Consider the following 10,111-nt stretch of genomic DNA (forward strand, 5'->3'; position numbering starts at 1 on the left):
TTGGTTCTTTCAATTTGAATATATTGAACCAGACCACTAAAGGTAGTTATAAGTTTACTGAATTATAATAAGTATTAACTATAAGCTTAAGCTATAGGCATGAAAACACACCCAGATTAATTTCTTCCACAAAAGTTATGTATACCTTTATACCGCATAAACTATGTGAGTGATGGTGACATGGTAAGACATTGGTTTTTCAATGTAGAGGTAAAACGTTTGATTCCATTAAACTACAAAGTTATTCTTTGTCATCGTCACATATGTTTCGTGTGCCAGGTGCTCTCAAAATGTTGGATAATAAAGCTAATAAAAAAATACTTTAAGAAATATCCAATACTAAAGTGCCACGTCGAAAAGTTGACGTATGTTTTATCTTGACCAAAAAGAAATACTGTAAAAATCAATTGTGGGGATACTCCCCCGATTCGTCGATATTAAAATTAAAACGTCGCGAATATTCGAGCTGCACTTTCACTTCGATTGAGCGAGCTTGAAAGCTAAAATTGTGTGCGTCAGAGAGTTATATACAGAAATCAATCAAATATGGATTTATTACCGGCAGAAACGACGTCGTCGGAGATTGTTAAGAAACACAGATTCAGATCACTAAAAATGATAGAATTGAATTACGATCAAGTTTTATCAGATGTTCCGTACGGAGCCGAGTACGGTAAACTCGATAATGGACTCACTTACTACGTTCGATTGAATTCTAAACCTAAAAACAGAGCTGCACTCGCACTCGCCGTTAAAGTCGGGTAAACTTTTCACTTTTTTAATTATTAATTATTATGATTATGATTATGATTTATGATATACGGCGTTTGTTGTTGTTATTGTTGTCAAATTCATGTGTATGACTTATTTTAATTTTAATTTTAAATTTGCTCAGAGTAATTTTAATTTTCTTGTTCAAATTAAAAATCCAATAGCAAATAAGAACAAGTTTTGTACAAATCACTTGCAGATGAACAAGCGAAAATAAGATGCAGTCTAACAAATGCGACAGAAATTGCCTCAGGCCGTCACATTAGTTTAGAAGTCCCTAATCGAGACTAAAAAAGTAAAAAGGTGCCCTTATAAATGTTAAACTTGTTAGTATATGTATAAAAGGATAATGCTACTAAAAAGTTATTAATAAAAGAAGAAAGTTCTTAAAACAATCCTGGCAAAGTGTTTTATTCTTACATATTTGTCATCACATTATACTTAAAGTATTCTTTATATTTATTGTTTAAATAAAACTATTCTTCTAGCACTTTCGAAAGCAAAATTGTTGTCCAACTTTTTATAGTTAATCAATACTCACCAATATATCATTCTTAATAGCTTTCAACGTCAATCCAAGTATGTCACATTTGTTAAATTAAGCTGCTGCATCAAATTTATGAGTTAATTCATATATTGATTAGTTTGGATCTAATTTGAGCTTTTTGTATTTGGGCCTATTGTGGTGGCTGAACACCCCCTGGCCCTGCCTGTTTGTCTCCAGCTCTCAGCTAGTGTGTATATAAAAGAACAGATTATTATATAGGCTTTTCAAAATTTTGAGCCCCGTTCGGTTGCACACGTGGCACATGCCCGAAGATGCCTTTGAGGAGTCGCGTAATGTGGCTTGATATTTTGTATTTACATGATTTATAGTCAACATCATTTAAAGCATTGTTAATTGAAAGTGTAAGAGCCATATTGTGCCTTGGTTGTTAAGAGTTCTGAAATTTGAGGTTACTAAGACAACACTTCCATAAAAAGATAAGTTACTATATATGACAAATCACTTGGTTTTTTTATGTGGTTGTGATGACTGGTTTTTCTAAGGTATTAATCGGCTTGCAATTTTAAGAGTACTTGTCTTCGTTTTTAATATCATTGATGTTAAAATTATGCTGTACAATCGTACACATAAGACGACAAGAGTTGCAGAATACTTTCAGTTTATCTTGTTTGATACTGTTATGTAAACCTTATGTTCTAGTTTCGCTAATGGTTGGTATCCAAGGTTTACTAGCTACGTTCAAAACTATGATTAGATTTAATTGCCTTTTATACGATATATGTTGAAACTTGACACAAGTTTTATCTTTGTCAGCTATGTTGGATTTAGTTATTAAGGTAGTCTATGGTATACATCATGCTTTATTGTTAGGTTGTCTGATTATAGTATCTTAATGCATGACAGTTCAGTTTTGGAAGATGACGAAGAGCGGGGAGTTGCTCATATAGTTGAACATCTTGCATTTAGTGCAACTAAGAGATACACAAATCACGATATAGTCAAATTTCTTGAGAGCATTGGAGCTGAGTTTGGTGCTTGCCAGAATGCAGTTACATCGTCTGACGAGACAATATATGAGCTGTTTGTTCCTATTGACAAACCCGAGCTGTTATCTCAAGCAATTTCAGTTTTGGCAGAATTTAGTACCGAGGTAAGAACAAATATTCATCACGCTGACTTTGTTTTATGCGTTAAGTTAAGTATTTCATATTCTTTCTATTATGTAGATTCGAATATCAGCAGATGATTTGGAAAAGGAAAGAGGAGCTGTTATGGAAGAGTATAGAGCAAATAGGAATGCAAATGGAAGGATGCAAGAGGCACATTGGCTTTTAATGTTGGAAGGTTCAAAGGTCAGTTTTTATTATTAATTGAAAAATGAAAAATGAGTTTCTAGTTCCTTTTTTTTTAACGGCTTCTAGTTATTTTTGTGGTTGATCATTCTTCCTAATTTACCTCATTCATCATATCCATTGTTAAATGCAGTATGCTGAGCGCTTACCAATTGGACTGGAGAAAGTAATCCGGTCAGTTTCTCCTGAGATTGTGAAGAGGTTTTACACAAAGTGGTACGGGTTGCAGAATATGGCTGTTATTGCTGTTGGGGACTTTTCTGATACACAGGTTAGAATGACATAAGTGCCTTATTATAATTGACATACATGACGCCATTAGGTTGCAAAAATCGCTACTTGGGAAGTAGTTGGTCGGGAGTTTTTAAGGAGTACTCGGATATTGACCAAGTTTGAACTTTGACCGATTTTCCGAGTAACCCTGAGTTTTGACCGAGTACTTTCCAAGTACTCCCCGAGTTGCAAAAATCGAGTGCTCGCCGAGTAATTCCGAGTTGCAAAAACCGAGTAATTCCGAGTTTTGCAATAGTCATGCCATATTTCCTTTCATTGAGAACTAATTGTCATAGTCATTTTTTTTGCTTTGTCTGTGGCAGAGTGTTGCTGAATTAATAAAGACCCATTTCGGAAGCAAAGTTTCAGCAACTGAGTACTTGAGTCCACCTAGATTTCTTGTCCCATCTCACGAGGAGCCGCGTATTTCGTGTTTTGTGGAATCTGAAGCTGCTGGGGTTAGTTTTCTTAGTCTCCAATGTTAACAAATCTTTATATGATCCATAGAGTATATTCATATATGTTGGGGTATTACATGGAGATCTACGTAATATATTCTTATTTGTTTGTTACAGTCAGCAGTCATGATCAGCTGCAAGTCACCAGTGGTTGAGCTTAGCAATATAAGTCATTACAGGGATTTACTTGTAGAAGCCATGTTTTACCATGCAATGAACCAGAGATTCTTCAAAATTTCACGCAAAAACGATCCACCTTATTTTTCATGTTCTGTTGCTGCCGATGTGGTTGTTCAACCAGTTAAAGCCTATATAATGACTTCGTCATGCAAAGAAAAAGGAACTCTCGATGCGTTGGAATCAATGCTCACTGAGGTCTGATTTCCACCTGTATCTCCTTATATCTATCACTGTATCTATTATTTTCCCTTATTTATTTTGTTTCAGGTTGCCAGGGTTCGGCTGCATGGATTTTCAGATCGTGAAATTTCCGTTGCACGAGCAATGATGATGTCCGAAATTGAATCTGCGTATTTGGAGCGTGACCAAGTGCAGTCAACGAGTTTACGAGAGGAATATTTGCATGTACTCCATTTGTGTTTTTATATTACAATCTTCAAAGTTTCATTAGGTTTATCCAGTGTCTAATTCCTCGCATTTGATTTTTTATAGCATTTTCTTCGCAATGAACCTGTCGTTGGAATTGAGTATGAGGCACAACTCCAAAAAACTATTTTACCACGTAAGTTTTCTATATCGCTAAATTCACTTTTGAATTTTAGTATATGATATATAACTGTAGAGCTTTATTCAAATTGTGGATTTACTTTTTGATGTGGTAGACATATCTTCATCTGAAGTATCCAAGTACTCGGAAAATTTCCGCACTACGCATAGTTGTGTCATAAAGGCAATTGAGCCTCGAGCTGTTGCAACAGTCGATGATCTCAAAACAACCGTATTAAAGATAAATTCTCTTGAGGAAAATGGAAATATATCTCCTTGGGATGAGGACTACATCCCAGAGGAAATTGTTACTTCAAAGCCAAACCCCGGGTAAATTTCCTTATCATTTAATTGTGCATCTGACATCATTTATGCAAGAAATTGTTTTTTCTTTTTAAGAAGATTATACTCTATGATTGTATTCTTAATGTATCACTAAGGGACACCATTCCATCTCTAACCTTGTACCAACTTACATCATGTAGATGGTTATGGAAATATATGTACGTATCCCACATGTAGATACACATTTCTGAAACTGGTTAGTTCGTTGGTTTAGTTTTTTCTGGTGGTTCAGGAGACTTTTTCTCTATATATAGTTGAAAAGTTATAGGTTTTTGTTGTGTTCTCCTGATATAATGATTTTGTTGCGAACGCCGATTTCAGAGTTTCTTTGTTTGTTCGATTCTCTTAATGTGCTAAAGCTCTGTAACCATACCTGATTCTAAAATTAACAAGCTGCTAAGTCTACCTATAATTGTTGGAAGTTGGAACTGAGGAGATATTATCAACTATCATGTTACTAGAGTAGCGAATGAAATAGTCAGAAACTTGTGATGGATTTTACTTTCTTATTGGTTATAATGAATTTGCATACTACGCGCATAGTAACAGATATAAAAACAGTCACATCCATGTTAAGAAGTTAAACCTGACCTGAAATAGGCTTTAATAATCTCTTTGAAGATAAATGGCATTTGCAGAATTTTGATTTCGTGAAGTGCTAACTACAGTTTATTTATCCATTTAGGGTCAGTGCTGCAGCATAGCTCAGGCGTCTATTAGTTGATTCTGTTATATTTTGTTTTGTCTGATTCGCTACACATCTGACACTGCAAAAAGTGTCATGACATCCATGTTGCATGTACCATTGCATTGTGCTTGGTTCATGTTTGTCTGCGTTTATTGACAATATATGTAACTTATCAGCCATCTTTTCTTTATTGCAGGAGTATAGTGCAGGAGTCTGAGTATGTAAATATTGGAGCCACCGAACTAATTCTGTTAAATGGCATGCGTGTCTGCTATAAGTGCACTGACTTCCTTGAAGACCAGGTTCGTTTCCATGCAACCACGATTTGTCTTAGGACTTGTTTATCTGATTGTTATTGATGAAATTGGTGAGTAAATTGTACTTAAGAACATCATGTTTGGTAGTTGTAATCTTTTATTTTAATATAGGTTTTACTTTGAGCATAATATGTGACTTGAATTCTGGCAGCCTTTCTATTTGGTACTGCTACGTGCAATATTATCCTTTATTTTACGTATTGGACATTGGACATAATATTAAAAAAATAAAAATCTCTGTAACACCTCACGAGTTAATGAAATGATAATTGAAAAACTACTGGACACTATATATCCGTGTTCATATATATTTACGCACATTTCTTTCTTTTTCTTAACTGACTTTATATTTTGTCTACTCTGGCTACTCGAGCATTGCAACACATGTATTAAACTATGGTGATGGTTGGATCTTTATTAAAAAATATCCATGAAATATGCATCATTAATTAAGTCCTTCATTAGTATACATTTTAGCTGGAAGACGGATGAAATATGTCACTTGACGAGGTTTATGTATCAATTATTAAGTCACTAGTCGAGGTTTATGTGATCAATATGTTCTGTTCACACAGGTTTTGTTCAAAGGATATGCATATGGAGGTTTATCTGAACTACCAGAAAATGAATACATCTCATGTTCAATGGGGTCCACTATTGCTGGAGAAATTGGTGTGTTTGGTTATAGACCGTCTGTGCTGATGGATATGCTTGCTGGTAAGAGAGCTGAAATTGGTACAAAACTTGGAGCGTACATGAGAACTTTCTACGGGGACTGTTCACCTACCGATTTAGAAACTGCCTTGCAGGTTTGAATGTTAAGACATCATTGTAACATGATCACCTATGCAGTTAATAGTTTTGAATGTTAAGACATCATTGTAACATAAAGGCCATGCGAAACCCTGTCTTTTGCAACTGCAAGTCATACAAATCTGCTTACCTTTTTACCTCGTTATAACGTTTTAATCTATCAATATAATATATTATGCCGGATTGCTAACTTTTTTGGCTACTATTTAAAACTTTCCGGTAACACTTTATCGTGTTTTTCTTCAGCTGGTTTACCAACTTTTCGTAACAAACGTAGTACCGGGGGAAGAAGACATTAAAATTGTGATGCAAATGTCAGAAGAATCGGTTAATGCTCAAGAGAGAGACCCCTATACCGTCTTTACAAACCGAGTGAGGGAGCTTAATTATGGGAACTCCTACTTTTTCAGGGTAGGTATAATTTTTTTTTTTATTATTGTTTTTTGTTTGCCTAATATATACATATAATGGGTACTTCGTTTTCCACAGCCGACAAGAATCAGTGACCTTAAACAAGTTGATCCATTTAGTGCATGTGAATATTTCAACAAATGTTTTAAGGACCCATCAACTTTCACTGTGGTGATCGTTGGAAATATTGATCCCACTATTGCAAGGCCATTGATATTACAATATTTGGTGAGTTGAATTTCGTTATTACTCCAACTTCGATTTAAATCTTGAAAATTTGATTATGTGCCGTGTGGTCTTCCATGCAGGGTGGAATTGCGAGACCGTCTGAACCAATTTTAAAATATAGTCGCGATGATCTGAAAGGCTTGCCATTTACTTTCCCCACTACCATTATCAGGTGTGTGCATGTTTTTTCCCTGATGGTGGAAATTTCAACCATTTACATATCAACGGTTTGATGTGGGTTATGTTTTATCCCTAAAGGGTGAGACACCTAAATTAAGTAGTTTAAAGGAAAATGGTCAAATGAATTGAACCTTGGTTTAAAAAGTCGAATTAATCCTCAATCTTCGATGAATGCGGCGTTGTATTAACATATGCCACCCGCGGCGCTAGGCGCTTAGGCAAGAGCCTCATATAAGTAAAACCCTATAATGCATAAGTACTTTAAATTGCTTCCTCATAACATTATCTACGGATCTACCTAACACATGTTTACACATCTCGAATTGTTGACTAGAATTTCAATCAACACATAGTCCGGCTTTGGCTCCATTAGTTATTTCTTACTTAAGTTCGGTGCTTTGAATTTTGGAGACCAAAGACTTCGTATGGGGTTTACCATTTTAGTGTCTGTATTCAATTTTAGTTGTGTTAGAAAGTTAGGAAGGGTTAGTACTTATCATAGACGGACTGATAACGAATATTGGGCCTAGAAATTGGCAAAGAAAAATTTAGTAAAAAGGCCCAAGTGCCAACGAAATGTCCACCCCTCATAATGAATGTTACCCTTTCATCTATAATTCTGTGCCTTTTAAGAACTTATATTCCACCCCTCTCACAATTTGTAACAACGAAATGTTCATTTAATACACGGTGTTGCTTGTAGAGAAGTTGTTCGCAGCCCGATGGTGGAAGCACAATGTTCTGTTCAGCTATGCTTTCCAGTCGAGCTAAAGAACGAAAAAATGGTATCTACATAATTGACCCGTTATTAAGACGTGTCTACAAAAAAACGCTTGTGGCGTTTCTTTTTAACCATCTTTGGATTTGTTTCCATGACAGATGGAGGACGTTCACCTCATTGGGTTTTTGAGCAAGCTCTTGGAAGCGAAAATAATCCAAGTTTTGCGCTTTAAGCATGGACAGGTTTTTTGTCTTAATCTTACATTTGTAAACTTATTTAGCATAAATCCATCCCTTATCTTGTTTGTTGTTCTTTTGGTGTCTTCCTACTACCAGATCTACTCAGCTGGCATTTCTGTATTTCTTGGTGGCAACAAACCTTCACGTGTTGGTGATGCTCGTGGTGACATCAGCGTAAACTTCTCTTGTGATCCAGATGTAGCTCTAGCATTGGTATGGATATTAATATCTCATATGTTAATATTTGATATGGACTTTTGCATTATCTTGTAACTTAGTTCTTGTGCAGGTTGATCTTGCTTTAGATGAGATACAACGTCTTCAGGATGAAGGACCTTCAGATGCAGATATTTCAACAGTTCTTGAGATTGATCAGCGGACTCATGAAAATGGACTACAGGTGATTGCACTTCGAATAGACATCAAAATTACTGATTCTAACTTACTCCCATTCCGCAATAAGAAATGGTGGAATTCGTAAATAGTCTTATATATATATATAAGACTAGGGAACAAAAAACACAAACAAAAGCTTTTAATCCTCATTTTCAGGAAATATATAGTAAATTATAAGTACAAGGTCACATATTTCATTTTCAAAGTTAATAGCAAAAACGAGAACTACTTTTCTTTATGGGGTCTAAAACTTGTACACTATTCTTTTTTCCTATTATTTCTATGAACTATGAATATTGAATATTGGTCTTAAATTTCTCTGGTGCTATTAATAATTATTTAGGAGAATAACTGGTGGCTAGATCGGATATTGCATAGCTACCAATCTAGAATTTATTCTGGGGACGTTGGTACTTCTTTCGCGGTAAGTATCTGTACTCGCAAGTCGCACCCGTTCATTCATGCTGCTTTCTTTGAGCTCTAGCTACATTTTGAATAATCCTGCGATTTTTATACCCATATAAATGTTCCTCAATATTGTTTCTTGGTAAAAGGATTATCATCTTTAAACTCAAATGATTAGTTCTAATGATATTGTTTATTACTTTGATCATTAATCACAGTTGTTTTGGAATTTTAGAAAAACTCGACTGACTATCATTAATCACTTGTGAACTATCTTTTGGATCAAATATCATACTAGTTCTATCTTGAATTGACTCGTGTGAATTTAAGATGTTGTTGAGTACTTTAAAAAAATTGTAATATTTGGTAATTTCTTGGCGCAGGTTCAAGATGATAGTCGCTCTGATGTTAGGAAGACTTTAACGCCCGCAACAGCCCAGCTGGCACTGCAGAAGATTATACCGTTTCCTTGCAAAAGACAGTATACGGTTGTAATTTTGATGCCTCAAAATCCTCGAATTAAGTTGCTAAAGTCAATTGTGACTGATGCAAAGGTCAGTTTTAAATATCCTTGCTATCTTATGTATTTGCATACGAACTTTTACCAGTAATAACACTATTGAACTTTATATGCAGTCCTATGTTATTAAAAAAATTTAGAACTAAGTTGATCCTTTCATTTTTGCGGTTGCAGGTTCAAGTTGGCTTTGCGGGTCTGATAGTTTTGGCATTATGCATTTGGAGATATTCACGAAGTTCATCACAATCGTAGAGTCCATGTTCGAGTACGAACCTAAATTTTGAAAGCTAATAGCTCATATGTCTCCAACTGATTAATACAAGATACACAACATATCTGCTACCCTTCTGGTGTGATGTCATCACTAAATTCGTATCAACTTCAAGCTAATTGTTTGGTGATTTTAACCTTCCGATCTTTGCAAGCCTTAATTTTCACCCATTTGTGTATTACTGGTTTTGTGGTTGGTATTTTAATGCCGGAAAATGTCAACAAATATTGCAAGTCTTTTACGCTCATTTCTACCGAGCTAAAGAAACGAGTTGATGCGGATTATACGTTAATGTTATTGGCAATAGGTTATATTTGCAACATACGGTCTATAGCTATGTTAAAATTATAATCAGTTCATCAGGCTTAAAACGTATTTAGATGTTAAGAGTATATAAAAATGCCGTTAGAAAAAAGAGAGAAAAAAAAAGTACATAAGAAGAAGATGGGTATATTTTGGCTCCAATCTATCTATAGTTAATATTAAATC

The 10,111-nt window shown here is 35.0% G+C and overlaps 1 protein-coding gene across 2 annotated transcripts; it reads left to right on the plus strand.

The window, feature by feature from the left end:
* The first annotated feature begins 438 nt into the window (after nt 1-438).
* On the plus strand, nt 439-9,763 carry LOC139878901 (zinc protease PQQL-like). 2 transcript variants are annotated; one of them, XM_071865395.1, is made up of 21 exons: nt 439-761; nt 2,183-2,429; nt 2,506-2,631; nt 2,765-2,902; nt 3,228-3,362; nt 3,480-3,737; nt 3,810-3,947; nt 4,035-4,104; nt 4,205-4,418; nt 5,318-5,423; nt 6,014-6,247; nt 6,498-6,662; nt 6,741-6,890; nt 6,971-7,062; nt 7,774-7,855; nt 7,950-8,033; nt 8,127-8,243; nt 8,320-8,430; nt 8,770-8,850; nt 9,215-9,385; nt 9,526-9,763. In XM_071865395.1, exons 1-21 carry the CDS (start codon nt 547-549, stop codon nt 9,601-9,603), a joined length of 3,012 nt encoding a protein of 1,003 aa, XP_071721496.1. In that variant the 5' UTR covers nt 439-546; the 3' UTR covers nt 9,604-9,763. The 2 variants fall into 2 exon arrangements, with proteins under 2 accessions (XP_071721496.1, XP_071721497.1); XM_071865396.1 differs by lacking the exons at nt 8,320-8,430; nt 8,770-8,850; nt 9,215-9,385; nt 9,526-9,763 and having other exon boundaries at nt 7,779-7,855; nt 8,127-8,245.
* Nucleotides 9,764-10,111: the final 348 nt, after the last annotated feature.

This window comes from Rutidosis leptorrhynchoides, chromosome 1, assembly GCF_046630445.1.
Source record: "Rutidosis leptorrhynchoides isolate AG116_Rl617_1_P2 chromosome 1, CSIRO_AGI_Rlap_v1, whole genome shotgun sequence".
Lineage (NCBI taxonomy): Eukaryota > Viridiplantae > Streptophyta > Magnoliopsida > Asterales > Asteraceae > Rutidosis > Rutidosis leptorrhynchoides.

Bases quoted from the DNA above. Each gene is read 5' to 3' on its own strand.
- LOC139878901 (XM_071865395.1), top strand. From the start codon at position 547: ATGGATTTATTACCGGCAGAAACGACGTCGTCGGAGATTGTTAAGAAA. The intron at 3,738-3,809 runs GTCTGATTTCCA...ATTTTGTTTCAG, and splicing joins TGGAATCAATGCTCACTGAG to GTTGCCAGGGTTCGGCTGCA. The intron at 8,034-8,126 runs GTTTTTTGTCTT...TCCTACTACCAG, and splicing joins TGCGCTTTAAGCATGGACAG to ATCTACTCAGCTGGCATTTC.